This window comes from Staurois parvus, unplaced genomic scaffold (genome assembly GCF_062004578.1).
Source record: "Staurois parvus isolate SC_StPar_1 unplaced genomic scaffold, SC_StPar_1.0 ptg001115l, whole genome shotgun sequence".
In the NCBI taxonomy this organism is placed as follows: Eukaryota; Metazoa; Chordata; class Amphibia; order Anura; family Ranidae; genus Staurois; species Staurois parvus.
In genome coordinates, this window is record NW_028318911.1 from 32,050 (window position 1) to 49,595 (window position 17,546).

The 17,546-nt window shown below is 38.9% G+C and overlaps 1 protein-coding gene across 1 annotated transcript in view; it reads left to right on the top strand.

The window, feature by feature from the left end:
* The window catches only part of TMOD4 (tropomodulin 4), a 51,312-nt gene that overhangs the window by 12,821 nt on the left and 20,945 nt on the right, over positions 1 to 17,546 (top strand). Inside the window, exons 2-4 of the mRNA XM_089658959.1 lie at positions 3,343 to 3,501; positions 10,783 to 10,939; positions 14,655 to 14,777. Coding sequence (XP_089515085.1) covers positions 3,382 to 3,501; positions 10,783 to 10,939; positions 14,655 to 14,777 — 400 coding nt within the window. The 5' untranslated portion in view covers positions 3,343 to 3,381. The remainder of the gene's footprint in view (positions 1 to 3,342; positions 3,502 to 10,782; positions 10,940 to 14,654; positions 14,778 to 17,546) is intronic.

Genomic DNA, 17,546 nt, shown 5'->3' on the forward strand with positions numbered 1-17,546 from the left:
ATGATGGGGCACTATTCCTCCCACTGACACCAATGATGGGGCAATATTCCTCCCACTGATACCAATGATGGGGCACTATTCCTCCCACTGGTACCAATGATGAGGCACTATTCCTCCCACAGAGACCAATGATGGGGCACTATTCCTCCCACTGACACCAATGATGGGGCACTATTCCCCCCCCCCCCACTGACACCAATGATGGGGCACTATTCCTTCCACTGACACCAATGATGGGGCACTATTCCTCCCACTGACACCAATGATGGGGCACTATTCCTCCCACTGATACCAATGATGGGGCACTATTCCTCCCACTGACACCAATGATGGGGCACTATTCCTCCCACTGACACCAATGATGGGGCACTATTCCTCCCACTGACACCAATGATGGGGCACTATTCCTCCCACTGACACCAATGGTGGGGCACTATTCCCCCCCCCCCCACTGACACCAATGATGGGGCACTATTCCTCCCACTGACACCAATGATGGGGCACTATTCCTCCCACTGACACCAATGATGGGACACTATTCCTCCCATTAATACCAATGATGGGGCACTATTCCTCCCACTGATACCAATGATGGAGCACTATTCCTCCCACTGACACCAATGATGGGGCACTATTCCTCCCACTGACACCAATGATGGGGCACTATTCCTCCCACTGACACCAATGATGGGGCACTATTCCTCCCACTGACACCAATGATGGGGCACTATTCCTCCCACTGACACCAATGATGGGGCACTATTCCTCCCACTGATACCAATGATGGGGCACTATTCCTCCCATTAATACCAATGATGGGGCACTATTCCTCCCACTGACACCAATGATGGGACACTATTCTTCCCACTGATACCAATGATGGGGCACTATTCCTGCCACTGACACCAATGATGGGGCACTATTCCTCCCATTAATACCAATGATAGGGCACTATTCCTCCCACTGACACCAATGATGGGGCACTATTCCTCCCATTAATACCAATGATAGGGCACTATTCCTCCCACTGACACCAATGATGGGGCACTATTCCTCCCACTGACACCAATGATGGGACACTATTCCTCCCACTGACACCAATGATGGGACACTATTCCTCCCACTGATACCAATGATGGGGCACTATTCCTCCCACTGACACCAATGATGGGACACTATTCCTCCCACTGACACCAATGATGGGACACTATTCCTCCCACTGATACCAATGATGGGGCACTATTCCTCCCACTGACACCAATGATGGGGCACTATTCCTCCCATTAATACCAATGATAGGGCACTATTCTTCCCACTGACACCAATGATGGGGCACTATTCCTCCCACTGACACCAATGATGGGGCACTATTCCTCCCATTAATACCAATGATAGGGCACTATTCTTCCCACTGACACCAATGATGGGGCACTATTCCTCCCACTGACACCAATGATGGGGCACTATTCCTCCCACTGATACCAATGATGGGGCACTATTCCTCCCACTGATACCAATGATGGGGCACTATTCCTCCCACTGATACCAATGATGGGACACTATTCCTCCCACTGACACCAATGATGGGGCACTATTCCTCCCACTGACACCAATGATGGGACACTATTCCTCCCCCATAAGAAGGGCAGTGATGGGGAGGGTGCTGCTCAGAAGTGTGTGCGGTGTGGCAGTGAAGGGGTGGGGTGCCGGCTGTCGGTGTCAGTTATGAATGTGTCACAAGGTGATAAGAGCCGGAGGATCCCAACCAACAACCTTCCATCCGTATCACACTGATCTTCATAGTAGATTCGTCTGCAGAGACCGAACCTAGAATATCCCCTTCTGCTAAATGTAATACTGAATGTTCCCCAAGTGTCAGGGTGTCATTGTGCTGAACCCCCAAGTGTCAGGGTGTCATTGTTCTGGGACCCCCCAGTGTCAGGGTGTCATTGTTCTGGGACCCCCCAAGTGTCAGGGTGTCATTCTTCTGTGACCCCCAAGTGTCAGGGTGTCATTGTTCTGGGACCCCCAAGTGTCAGGGTGTCATTGTGCTGAACCACCAAGTGTCAGGGTGTCGTTGTTCTGGGACCCCCCAGTGTCAGGGTGTCGTTGTTCTGTGACTCCCAAGTGTCAGGGTGTCATTGTTCTGGGACCCCCCAGTGTCAGGGTATGATTGTTCTGGGACCCCCAAGTATCAGGGTGTGATTGTTCGGGGACCCCCAAGTGTCAGGGTGTCATTGTTCTGGACCCCCAAGTGTCAGGGTGTTATTGTTCTGGGACCACCAAGTGTCAGGGTGCTATTGTTCTGGGACCCCCAAGTGTCAGGGTGTCATTGTTCTGGGACCCCCAAGTGTCAGGGTGTTATTGTTCTGGACCCCCAAGTGTCAGGGTTTCATTGTTCCGGGACCCCAAGTGTCATTGTTCCGGGACCCCCAAGTGTCAGGTGTCATTGTTCTGGGACCCCCAAGTGTCAGGGTATGATAGTTCTGGGACCCCCAAGTATCGGTGTGATTGTTCTGGGACCCCCCAAGTGTCAGGGTGTCATTGTTCTGGGACCCCCAAGTGTCAGGGTGTCATTGTTCTGGACCCCCAAGTGTCAGGGTGTCATATTTCTGGACCCCCAAGTGTCAGGGTGTCATTGTTCTGGACCCCCAATTGTCAGTGTGTCATTGTTCTGGAGCCCCAAGTGTCAGGGTGTCATTGTTCTGGGACCCTCAAGTGTCAGGGTGTCATTGTTCTGGGACCCCTAAGTGTCAGGGTGTCATTGTTCTGGACCCCCAAGTGTCAGGGTGTCATTGTTCTGGGACCTCAAATGTCAGGGTGTCCATGTTCTGGGACCCCAAGTGTCAGGGTGTCATTGTTCTGGGCCCCCCTAGTGTCAGGGTGTCATTGTTCTGGGCCCCCCTAGTGTCAGGGTGTCATTGTTCTGAGACCCCCAAGTGTTAGCAAGTCATTGTTCTGGGATCCCAAGTGTCAGGATGTCATTGTTCTGGAACCCCCAAGTGTCAGGGTGTCATTGTCCTGGACCCCCAAGTGTCAGGGTGTCATTGTCCTGGACCCCCAAGTGTCAGGGTGTCATTGTTCTGGGACTCCAAGTGTCAGGGTGTCATTGTTCTGGGACCCCAAGTGTCAGGTTGTCATTGTTCTGGGAGTGTCAGTGTATTTGTATTCCGACATCCTTGACTCTACAAAGGTGATTATTTCCAATGTACTTGTCAAAGGCTCTAAATATAAAGTGATGACTGACCTCCTCCTCTTGGACCATGAATGGTCATATCGGTCTCAGGATGTGATGTTCCTCTTCCCTCTGTCCAGTTTATTCATTGTATTTCTCTCCTCCAGAAGGGGCTGAGCCGTGCTCCTACCTCCCCCACCATCACCATGTCTTACCAGAAGGAGCTGGAGAAGTACCGGGACATAGACGAGGATGAGATCCTACGAGGGATGTCCGCGGAGGACCTGGCCCAGCTGGACCTAGAGCTGCAGGAGATGGACCCCGAGGTGAGGAGCTCCCATGTATGGTGCAGCAATGATGAAAAGGATGACAACTTTTTACAGACCTTTCCGTCTACCTGAAGCAGATCAGGTGACTCACAGGCTGGTGTCACAAGTGGCTCAAACTCCGACCTCAGGTGCCACCAGACACAAGTGTCTGAGATACGAGGTGCCACCAGACACAAGTGTCTGAGATACGAGGTGCCACCAGACACAAGTGTCTGAGATACGAGGTGCCACCAAACACATGTGTCTGAGATACGAGGTGCCACCAGACACAAGTGTCTGAGATACGAGGTGCCACCCGACACAAGCGTCTGAGATACGAGGTGCCACCAGACACAAGTGTCTGAGATACGAGGTGCCACCAGACACAAGCGTCTGAGATACAAAGGTGCCACCAGACACAAGCGTCTGAGATACGAAGGTGCCACCAGACACAAGCGTCTGAGATACAAGGTGCCACCTGACACAAGCGTCTGAGATACGAGGTGCCACCAGACACAAGGGTCTGAGATACGAGGTGCCACCAGACACAAGGGTCTGAGATACGAGGTGCCACCAGACACAAGGTGCCACCAGATGACTCGGCTACCTAAAATTAAAATTACATGAAATTAGATGCATAGTGCAATCCAACTTGAAGGTTTCGGGGGTCATAACTCGCCCTTCATCAGACTGAATTGTAGAACACGATCTGCCTGTTGAACCTTTAATTTTGGATTGTCCGTTCCCTCCTATTCCTATTAGGGGGTGCCGGACCCCAAAGTAGACGAAAATCACACTGAGGATCCAACTTTTAGAGGAAGCTCTCTGAGATTCAGTCCAAGAAATAACAAAATTATTTGTTATGGCAAGAAGTCAGAGAATAAATTCAACACGTTTTGGGGGGTGATAACTCCCACTTCGGAGCTTACAGATCCCCCTTTATCAGGAGGTAAGGCCAACATGTTTCGGGGGCTCATAACTCCTCCTTCATTAGTAGACAAATCCAACATATCTTGAGGGCTCACAAAAACCCCTTTATCATTAGGTGAGCCAACACGTTTCAGGGGCTCATAATGCCTCCTTCATCAGTAGGTAAAACCAGGGATCATAACTTCTACTTCTTCAGTAGAAAAGTCCAACACATTTTGGGGTCTCACAAATACCCCTTTATCAGTAGGTAAAGCCAACATTTTTTCTGGGCTCATAATGCCCCCTTCATCAGGAGGAAAAGACAACATGTTTCGGGGGATCATAACTCCCCCCTCATCAGTAAGTAAAACCAACATGTTTCGGGGGGTCAAAACTCCCCCTTCATGAATAGATAAAACCCACATGTTTTGGGGCTCATAACTCCCCTCATCAGTTCAAAAATCCAACACATTTTGAGGGCTCACAAATACCCCTTTATCAGACGGTAAAGACAACATATTTTGGGGTTCATAACTCCCCCCCTCATCAGTAAGTAAAACCAACACATTTTTGAGATCATAACTCCCCCTTCTTGAATAGGTAAAACCAACATGTTTTGGGGGTCATTACCCCCCCTCAGTAGACAAATCCAGCATATTTTAGGGGCTCACAAAAACCCCTTTATCAGTAGGTAAAGCCAACATGTTTTTCGGGGATCATAACTCCCCTTTCATCAGTAGAAAAATACAACAAATTTTGGGGGGCTCACAAATACCCCTTTATCAGTAAGCAAAACCAACACATTTTTGGGGGGCATAACTTCCCCTTCATCAGAAGTAAAGCCAAAACATTTTGTGGGGTCATAACTTCCCCTTCATTAGTAGGTAAGGCCAACATGTTTTGTGGCTCATAACCCCAGTCATCAGTTCAAAAATCCAACACATTTTGAGGGCTCACAAATACCCCTTTATCAGACGGTAAAGACAACTCATTTCGGGGTTCATAACTCCCCCTTCATCAGTAGGTAAAGACAATATGTTTTGGGGGCTCATAACTCCCCCTTCATCAGTAAATAAAACCAACACATTTTTGAGGTCATAACTCCCCCTTCTTGAATTGGTAAAACCAACATTTTTCGGGGGTCATAACTCCCCCATCATCAGACAAGTCCAACATATTTTGGGGGCTCAGAAAACCCCCTCATCAGCAAGTAAAACAACACGTTTTTGGGGGGCATAACTTCCCCTTCATCAGAGGTAAAGCCAAAACATTTCAGGGGGTCATAACTCCCCCTTCATTAGTAGGTAAAACCAACATGTTTTGGGATCATAACTTCCCCTTCATCAGTAGAAAAATCCAACACATTTTGGGGGCCTCACAAATACCCCTTTATCAGTAGGTAAAGCCAACATGTTTTCTGGGTTCATAACTCCCCCCTCATCAGGAGATAAGTCCAACACATTTCGGGGGTTCATAACTCCCCCCTCATCAGGGCCTGAACACTGGCAGCAATTCAGAATACATCTGGACTATAGATGCCTGATAGAAGGATGGGGGGATGGAGATTCGGGGTCACCAGTCCATCATATCCTTCTATTGTGCAGTTGGGGGTCGGTATTATTCTGTATCACCACCAACATCCAGGTCCTGATGAAGGGGGAGTTCTCCGCCACCTAAACGTGTTGGCTTCATCCTCTCACCTCTTGGTATGTGAAAAAAAATCTTTTACTGAACTCATTCACATTTTATGGCACTTTTGTCCTTTAGATATTCTCCATATGTTCTATATGACCGTGAAATTCAGGCAGATTGTCCCCCCTGGCCCTGTGCCCGGCCCTCTGTGACAAAAAATCGTCTGCAGACCCTAAGAAAAGCACCGTGAAAAGCCTTCTGAATGTGTCCATAAGAGACAATCATATCCTCAATAAAGGTAAATGGTGCAGATACCTGGACCTGTTGCCTGGATTTTCTCTCCAAACCCACATGGAAGAAAAATATATTTGAAATATATTTTAAAAATATTCTTCCCAAATTTATTGCCATTTATTTGAAATGCTACAATTTTGGCCGTATGCAATATATTTAAAAAAAATAAAATAAAAAAAAAAATAATAAAAAAAAAAAAATATATATATATATATATATTGCATGTTGAAATGCATTTTTATTACAAAATATATGAAAAATATTTTTAAAAATACATTTTTAAAAATATTTTTTTTTTAACCACTTCTCGACCGGCCGTTGTATATAAACGGCCGGACGGTGGCAGTGCAGGGTCGGGTGGCCGTCTATAAACGGCCTCCCCGCACCCTGCTTGTGCGCGCTCCCTGGGAGCGCGCAGCACCGCGATCCGGTGCCCGCTGTGTCCTCCGGACACAGTGAAACACCGATCGTCGGACGGGACCTCTGTACGAGGTCCCGATCATGTGATCACTGATTGGCCAATCAGTGATCACATGCAAAGTAGTAAGCAAGATGTCACTTCTGACATCATTGCTTACTATGTGTGAAATCTGTGAATGATCACAGAGGTCACATGGTACAAGGCTATTCACAACAGCCTTGTACCATGTGACAAGCTGTGACCAATCACAGCTCACTCTGTATTTCTCAATGAGTGCAGGAATGCAGACAGAGAGAAAGAGAAATGATTGCTTTTACATCCTATATGGGTGTAAAAGCAATCAGTGTAAAAAAAAAAAAAATCTTTATCACCCCTCACAAGTAGTACAGTTTCACCATGGTGACACTGTACTGCTAGGGTGACAGTATGTAAAAAAAATAAAAATAAAAAATAATAATATAAAAAAATAAAATAAAAATGTAAAAAAAAATGTTTAAAAATGATAATTTTTGCTTATAAACTAATTTGGATTTTTTTTTTTTTACTAAAAAGATAACGAAATAAATTTTGGCTAAGATTTATGATGAAATATTATTTATTTGCAAAATTTTATAAAAAAAACACTCTTTTTTTAAATTTTTGGACATTTCATTTACATAGCAAAAAAAAATACAAATCCCAGTGGTGAATAAATACCACCAAAATAAAGCTTTATCTATCTAAAAAAAATGGTAAAAAATTCATTTGGGTACAGTGTTGCATGACCGCGCAATTGTCATTCAAAGTGTGATAGCGCTGAAAGCTGAAAATTGCCCTGGTCAGGAAGGGGGTAAAAGTGTCCGGACAGGAAGTGGTTAATACAATCTTCAGATTTTTTTTTTTTAACATAGCAAAAAGTCATTTAACATATATATTTGTAAATGCATTCCAAAAATGTAGATCTGTATTTTTAAAAATAATTTTCATATATTTTGTAGTAAAAACGCATTTCAGCACACAGTGTGTATGTGTGTGTGTATATATATATATTACATGTTGAAATGCATTTTTATTACAAGATATATGAAAAATACTTTTAAAAATAAATTTCAAATATACCGTATGTCTTTAAAATTACAGATCAACATTTTTGGAATGCATTTACATATATATGTAAAAATATATGCTAAAAATGACTTTTTTATATGTTAAAAAAAATCTGAAGAGTATGTTGAAAAAAACATATTTTTAAATATATATATATATATTTTAATACATTCTTCAGATTTTTTTTAACATATAACTTAAAAAAAAGTAATTTTAACATATATTTTTTACATATGTCTTTAAAAATACAGATCTACATTTTCAGAATGCATTTACAAATATATGTAAATATATATGCTAAAATGTCTATTTTTATATGTTAAAAAAAATCTGAAGGTTATATTTAAAAAAACATAAATTTATAAAAAATGTCATTTTTTTTTAACATATAAAAAAGTCATTGCAACATTTTTTTTTTATATATTTTTCAGATTTCTTTTAACAAAAGAATATATTAAACATTTTTTTTAAATATATTTTCTTTAAATATAATCTTCAGATTTTTTTTTAACATACAAAAGGCATTTTAGGATCTATTTTTACAGATATTTGTAAATGCATTCCGAAAATGTAGATCTGTATTTCTAAAGACGCATTTCGAATATACTGTATGTCTTTAAAAATACAGATCTAAATTTTTGGAATGCATTTACAAATATCTGTAAAAATAGATCCTAAAATGCCTTTTTTATGTTAAAAAAAATCTGAAGATCATATTTAAAGAAAACATATTTAAAAAAAATGTTTAATATATTCTTTTGTTAAAAAAAATCTGAAAAATATATAAGAAAAAATCTATTTTTAAAAATATTTTTTTTTTTAATATATTCTTCCAAAAATGTAGATTCAATGTATTTTTAAAGACATACAGTATATTTGAAATGTATTTTTAAAATATTTTTCATATATTTTGTAATAAAAAAGCATTTCAAAATGCAGTATAAGTGTGTATATATATATAAATATAATGCATTTACAAATATATGTAAAAATATATGCTAAAATTTCTTTTTTTTATATGTTAAAAAAATCTGAAGATTATATTTAAAAAAAATATATTTAAAAAATTTTTCAAAATGCAGTATAAGTGTGTGTGTGTATATATATATATATATATTTTTTTTTTAATTTATTGAAATATATTTAATACGGCCAAAATTGTAGCATTTCAAATATATGTCAATATATTTGGGAAGAATATTTTTAAAATATATTTCAAATATATTTTTCTTCCATGTGGGTATTCTGGACAGTTTTGTTTTAAAGAATTACTTTTTATTTCCTTTCCCGGTGAAAGGTCCGTCCGTGTTCTGGGCTCGGTGAATGGAGTCTCTTTTAAGGTCAGCTCCATCCAAATTTGATATTTCAGTGTGTTTTTTGCCAACTAAATCACCTACCAATCTGAGGCCTACTCGGAACTGGAGCGATGTCCCTGCCGGAACGTTCCGTACCTCCAGGCTGCCGCAGCCCCTGCGAGAACAAACGGCGGTGTCACTCTACCCCCATGGAATCCCTATAATGCGGTGTCATCCAGATCATCGCAGGGAGGGGGCGGAGATACAATACCGTGGGAAATTTTTAAACGAGTCTGATAGATAGGTCATCCGACCACGCCGAGACTTACCCAACAGTCAAATATCGATTTTTTATTTTTTGTGGAGTTAGCCTTTAAATAAACTATGGTGAAAAGTGTCATCCAACTGCCATTTTTTACTCACATTTGAATTACCATTTTTACTCACATCCCAACTGATATTTTTCACTCACATCCCAACTGATATTTTTTCACTCGCATTCCAACTATCATTTTTTTTTAAACTTGCATCCCAACTGCCATTTTTCACTCACATTCCAACTGCCATTTTTGTTGGTAGATCTGAAGCAGATTGTACAGTTACATGACAAAGTATATGATCACTTCTGAATTGATATTTGGATTGTAATGTATATAGCCAGTTCACAGCTGATCCCAATTGCCATTTTTCACTCGCATCCCAACTGTCTTTTTTTTTTTACTCACATTTAAACTGCCATTTTTCCTCGCATCTCAACTGATATTTTTCACTCACATTCCAACTATATTTTTTTTTTACTTACATCCCAACTGTCTCTTTACACTCACATCCCAACTGCCATTTTTCCTCACATCCCAACTGATATTTTTCACTCACATCCCAACTGATATTTTTCACTCACATCCCAACTGCCATTTTTTTACTCACATCCCAACTGTCTCTTTACACTCACATCCCAACTGCCATTTTTTTACTCACATACCAACTGTCTCTTTACACTCACATCCCAACTGGCATTTTTCTTCACATCCCAACTATCTCTTTACACTCACATCCCAACTGCCATTTTTTTTTACTCACATCCCAACTGTCTCTTTGCACTCACATCCCAACTTCCATTTTTTTACTCACATCCCAACTGTCTCTTTACACTCACATCCCAACTGCCATTTTTTTACTCACATCCCAACTGTCTCTTTACACTCACATCCCAACTGCCATTTTTTTACTCACATCCCAACTGTCTCTTTACATTCACATCCCAACTGTCTCTTTACACTCACATCCCAACTGACATTTTTTTTACTCACATCCCAACTGTCTCTTTACACTCACATCCCAACTGCCATTTTTTTTACTCACATCCCAACTGTCTCTTTACACTCACATCCCAACTGTCTCTTTACATTCACATCCCAACTGTGTCTTTACACTCACATCCCAACTGCCATTTTTTTTACTCACATCCCAACTGTCTCTTTACACTCACATCCCAACTGCCATTTTTTTTACTCACATCCCAGCTGTCTCTTTACACTCACATCCCAACTGCCATTTTTCCTCACATCCCAGCTGTCTCTTTACACTCACATCCCAACTGCCATTTTTCCTCACATCCCAACTGTCTCTTTACACTCACATCCTAACTGCCATTTTTTTCAGAACATCATGCTCCCGGCGGGAATGCGTCAGAGAGACCAAACGAAGAAGTCCCCCACCGGACCGCTGGATCGAGACGCCCTCTTGCAGCACCTGGAGCAGGAGGCCATCAACGCCAAGGAGAGGGAAGATCTCGTGCCGTTTACAGGAGAAAAGAAAGGTAACGTACAGGACGGGTCTGCAGGAACGAGCGAGAGCGAACCTTCCTTCGTTGCAGAACGATCGATAGAAGAGCAGAGCGCTGCCAGTAGAGATCTTCTATATTTAAAGCCCAATTGAAGGTTCACTTTAAACCCTCCTAATGCATTCCAGGTGTGCAAAGTCTAAGGGACTAGAATAATTCAGCAAGAATGTCAGTTGGCTTATCGCAGAGCTCTTGCTGCCACACCTCCTTTTTTTTTTTTTTTAATGTAGAAATTTACCTTCTTATCTTGGAGTATTTTTTTTTTTATAGAATGTCGCATTTTTTACAAAATTTGATTAAAAAATTGGAATTTTAAAATACACTCTTTGAGTCATTTCTTTTAAATGAAAATTCTGCCTGTCCCATAAATATGTAAAAATGCACATTCCCCTTTTTTTTTTTTATGTAGAAATTTACCTTCGTATCTGGGAGTATTTTTTTTTTTCTAGAATGTCGCATTTTTAAAAAAAATTTGATTAAAAAAATTGGAATTTTCAAATACAATCTTTATCAAGTAATTTCTTTTAAATGAAAATTCTGCCTGTCCCATAAATATGTAAAAATGCACATTCCCCTATTCCCCATTTTTTTTTTTTTTATGTAGAAATTTACCTTCAAATCTGAGAGTATTTTTTTTTTTAGTATGTCGCATTTTTTAAAAAAATTTGATTAAAAAAATTGGAATTTTCAAATACAATCTTTATCAAGTAATTTCTTTTAAATGAAAATTCTGCCTGTCCCATAAATATGTAAAAACGCACATTCCCCTATTCCCCTTTTTGTTTTTTTTTATGTAGAAATTTACCTTCGTATCTGAGAGCATTTTTTTTTTCTAAAATGTCGCATTTTTAAAAAAATTTGATTAAAAAATTGGAATTTTCAACTACAATCTTTATCGAGTCAGTTCTTTTAAATGAAAATTCTGCCTCTCCCATAAATATGTAAAAACGCACATTCCCCTATTCCCCATTTTTTTTTTTTTTTTATGTAGAAATTTACCTTCAAATCTGAGAGTATTTTTTTTTTTAGTATGTCGCATTTTTTAAAAAAATTTGATTAAAAAAATTGGAATTTTCAAATACAATCTTTATCAAGTAATTTCTTTTAAATGAAAATTCTGCCTGTCCCATAAATATGTAAAAATGCACATTCCCCTATTCCTTTTTTTTATGTAGAAATTTACCTTCGTATCTGAGAGCATTTTTTTTTTCTAGAATGTCGCATTTTTAAAAAAATTTGATTAAAAAATTGGAATTTTCAACTACAATCTTTATCGAGTCATTTCTTTTAAATGAAAATTCTGCCTGTTCCATAAATATGTAAAAATGCACATTCCCCTATTCCCTTTTTTTTTTTTATGTAGAAATTTACCTTCGTATCTGAGAGCATTTTTTTTTTCTAGAATGTCGCATTTTTAAAAAAATTTGATTAAAAAATTGGAATTTTCAACTACAATCTTTATCGAGTCATTTCTTTTAAATGAAAATTCTGCCTGTCCCATAAATATGTAAAAACGCACATTCCCCTATTCCCCCTTTTTTTTTTTTTTATGTAGAAATTTACCTTCGTATCTGAGAGTATTTTTTTTTTGCAGAATGTTGCATTTTTTACAAAATTTGATAAAAAAATTGGAATTTTAAAATACAATCTTTATCGAGTCATTTCTTTTAAATGAAAATTCTGCCTGTCCCATAAATATGTAAAAACACACATTCCCCCTTTTTTTTTTTTCTACAGTCCAGTAATATACTCCGTCATGAAAGTTATAAAAGAAATCCTGTTGCGTTCTCTTTAACTTTCCTCCCCCACCGCCCCTCACAGTGACGGACGTCGGCAGCTGCAGGCTATATTCTCCCCTTCCAAACCATCTGGCTGGTTCTCCTGTACTGCTGAGCGGCAGATTTACTATTTTACTGCCATAAATTATTGAAAATAAAAATAGTCTGGCGATATTCTAAAATATATAAAATTAAAAAAAATAAAAAAAATAAAAAAATGAATTAAAAAAATAAATAAATAAATATATATATATATATATTTTTATTCATTTTTTTATTTATTTTATTTTTTTTAATTTTATATATTTTAGAATATAAAAAATATAAAATAAAATAAATAAAAAAATGAATTAAAAAAAAAATGAATTAAAAAAAAAAAAAATATATATATATATATATATCTATATATATATCTATATATATATATTTATTTATTCATTTTTTTATTCATTTTTTTATTTATTTTATTTTTTTTAATTTTATATATTTTAGAATATAAAAAATATAAAATAAAATATAAAATAAAATAAATAAAAAAATGAATTAAAAAAAAAAAAAAAAATATATATATATATATATCTATATCTATATATATATCTATATATATATATATTTATTTATTCATTTTTTTATTCATTTTTTTATTTTATTTTTTTAATTTTATATATTTTAGAATATCGCCAGACTATTTTTATTTTCAATAATTTATGGCAGTAAAATAGTAAATCTGCCGCTATATATTACATTTTTGTTCTTGGATTCAGTTTCCCTTTAAGAAAAAACATTGTCCCCTGCTGAGTGTCTTGGGACATGCCTGACTCAGTCACTCAAACTTAATTTGCCATTTCAAAAGTCATTTTTTCAATATTTTCAGATTTATTAACATAATCCCCGGTGATCCTGCCATGAGGGTCCTTGCTCAGCCACTTCCTGTTATAGGGTGACAACGCTCTGTCCCTGTCTCCCAACTGTGCTCCTGTGTTGTCACCCTGCCTTTCAATGGTGACCATTTCAACACAATAAAAAAAAAATGTCTGGTGACATGCCATGAGGGTCTTTTTTTAGGCACTTCCTGTTACAGGGTGACAACGCTCCTGACGCTACATTTTAACCACTTCCTGTCTGGACACTTTCACCCCCTTCCTGTCCAGGCCAATTTTCAGCTTTCAGCACTATCACACTTTGAATGGCAATTGCGCGGTCATGCAACACTGTACCCATATGACATTTTTAGCATTTTTTTGAGACAGATAAAACTTTATTTTGGTGGTATTTATTCTCCGCTGGGATTTATGTTTTTTTTTGCTATATAAATTAAAAAGTCCAAAAATTTTGAAAAAAAAGGATTTCTTATAAAATTTTGCAAATAAATAATCTTTCTTCGTAAATCTTGGCCAAAATGTATTCAGCTATCTTTTTAGTAGAAAAAAAAACCCAAATTAATTTATAACCAAAAATTATAGTTTTTCAAAACATTTTTTTACATTTTTATTTTATTTTTTTTATATTATTTTTTTTTTTTTTTTTACATACGGTCACCCTAGCAGTGCAGTGTCACCATGGTGACACTGTACTACTTGTGGGGGGTGATAAAGATTTTTTTTTTTTTTTTACACTGATTGCTTTTACACCCATAAAGGCTGTAAAAGCAATCATTTCTCCTTCCCTCTGGCTGCATTCCTGCAGCCATTGAGAAATACTGTGAGAGCTGTGATTGGTCACACCTTGTCACATGGTACAAGGCTGTTGTGAATGGCCCTGTACCATGTGATCTCTGTGATCATTCACAGATTTCACACGTAGTAAGCAATGATATCAGAAGTGACATCTTGCTTACTACTCTTCATGTACTCTGACGCTTTGGCTCTGCAAGTGACAAGGAAGTGTTACAAATCATTATCCCTCCTCTGCAGGAAAGCCGTTCATCCCCAAAAACCCGAAACGTGAGATCCCCAAAGAGGAGCAGATCACACTGGAGCCGGAGCTGGAGGAAGCCCTGGCCAACGCAACCGACGCCGAGATGTGCGATATCGCAGGTATGGTCCAACTCCGGTGTGTCCATAGATCCTCTCTATATACTGTACATTGTAGAAACTAATGAATACTGTGAGTGGTTTGTGGTATGGTATGGTCCAACCCTGGTGTGTTCATAGATCCTCACTATATACTGTACCTTCTAAACACAAATGAATACTGTGAGTGGTTTGTGGTATGGTATGGTCCAACCGGGGTGTGTCCATAGATCCTCTCTATATACTGTACATTGTAAAAACTAATGAATACTGTGGGTGGTTTGTGGTATGGTATGGTCCAACCCTGGTGTGTTCATAGATCCTCTCTATATACTGTACATTGTAAAAACTAATGAATACTGTGAGTGGTTTGTGGTATGGTATGGTCCAACCGGGGTGTGTTCATAGATCCTCTCTATATACTGTACATTGTAAAAACTAATGAATACTGTGGGTGGTTTGTGGTATGGTATGGTCCAACCCAGACATTTTCATAGATCCTCTCTATATACTGTACATTGTAAAAACTAATGAATACTGTGGGTGGTTTGTGGTATGGTATGGTCCAACCGGGGTGTGTTCATAGATCCTCTCTATATACTGTACATTGTAAAAACTAATGAATACTGTGAGTGGTTTGTGGTATGGTATGGTCCAACCCTGGTGTGTTCATAGATCCTCTCTATATACTGTACCTTCTAAACACAAATGAATACTCTGAGTGGTTTGTGGTATGGTATGGTATGGTATGGTCCAACCCTGGTGTGTTCATAGATCCTCTCTATATACTGTACCTTCTAAACACAAATGAATACTGTGAGTGGTTTGTGGCATGGTATGGTCCAACCCAGACATTTTCATAGATCCTCTCTACATACTGTACATTGTAAAAACTAATGAATACTGTGGGTGGTTTGTGGTATGGTATGGTCCAACCGGGGTGTGTTCATAGATCCTCACTATATACTGTACCTTGTAAAAACAAATGAATGCTGTGATTTATGGTGTAGTATGATACGGTCCAACCCAGGTGTCTTCATAGTTCATCTCTATATAGTGTACCTTGGTAAAAAAAAAACAGATGTTGTGAGGGTCTATCATATGGTATGGTCCAAACCAGACGTTTTCAGAAATCATCTCTATATACTGTACTTTGTAAAAACAAATGAAGACTGTGAGTGTCTATGTTATGGTATGGTATGGTACAGTACGGTCCAACCTGGGTGTGTTCATAGATCTTCTCTATATATTGCACCTTGAAAAAAAAAACAAAACAAATGAATGCTTGGAGTGTCTATGGTATGGTATGGTCCAACCCGAGTGTGTTCATAGATCATCTCTATATACTGTACTTTGTAAAAAACAAATGAATGCTGTGAGTGACCATGGTATGGTATGGTCCAACCTGAATGTTGTCATTGATCCTCTCTATATATTGAACCTTGAAAAAAAAAAAAAAAAATGTTGTGAGTGTCTATGGTATGGTATGGTCCAACCTGAGTGTGTTCATAGATCATCTTTATATACTGTACTTTGTAAAAACAAATGAATGCTGTGAGTGGGTATGGTATGGTATGGTCCAACCTGAGTGTGTTCATTGATCTTCTCTATATATTGAACCTTGAAAAAAAACAAATGTTGTGTCTATGGTATGGTATGGTCCAACCTGAGTGTGTTCATAGATCTCTATATACTGTACTTTGTAAAAACAAATGAATGCTGTGAGTGGGTAAGGTATGGTATGGTACAACCTGAGTGTTTTCATTGATCTTCTCTATATATTGAACCTTGAAAAAAAAACAAACGAATGTTGTGAGTGTCTATGGTATGGTATGGTATGGTCCAACCTGAGTGTGTTCATAGATCATCTCTATATACTGTACTTTGTAAAAACAAATGAATGCTGTGAGTGGGTATGGTACGGTCCAACCCAGACATTTTCAAAGATCATCTCTACAAGGTGGTATGAAAAAGTTTTGAACCTTGTTCTGTTTACAAGCGAGTACTTTATTTATCTAGGTTTACACACTATCACCTTCAGAATAGCCCCCTTGCACAGCAATACAGCGTTCCCGCCACTTCTGGAATGTGTCCCGGAAGTCTTCTTTTCAAAGCATGTCAAGCTTCTTTGGCTCTGGATCTCCGCATTGTTGACAAAATGGCGACCTTTAGAGCTGGATCTTCATCTTTGGGAAGAGGGTGAAGTCCGCAGAAGCCAAACCTCGTGGGGTGTAGAAGTGAGATCATTGGAGACGAACTTGGCAGCAACATGGCGTATGTTCAGATCACATGTGAGGATTGCCTGGACTGTTCCGTAGGACACACCAACAATGGCAGCCATGTTGTGGATTGTTCTCCGACGATCAAGTTGCTGAATGGTTTTGATATTTGACTTTTTCGGGGGTTGAGCTTGTTAAAGGTCTTCCTGATCTCGTCTGCCAGTGATGTTCTTTCTCTCTTGAAGCACACGTGCCACTCAAAACACCTCGAACGACTCATTGCAGCATCGCCGTAAACTTGCTGAATCATGTCAAACATCTCTGTGGCAGATTTGCCCTGTTTCACGCAGAATTTCACATTTGCTGTTTGTTCTAACTTGCTGTCCATGATGAAAAAGCAGACGTGGTAACGCACGTGGTCAGAATAGCACCAGTTGCACATTTCACGATGTACACAGGACGATGTCTTTTGGCACACTGTCAGTGCTCCCTGTGACTGTGCGTGCAGTTTTGTGCTGCCATATGTTGGCGTGTTAGAAAACTAGTCTCAAAACTTTTTGATACCACCTTGTGT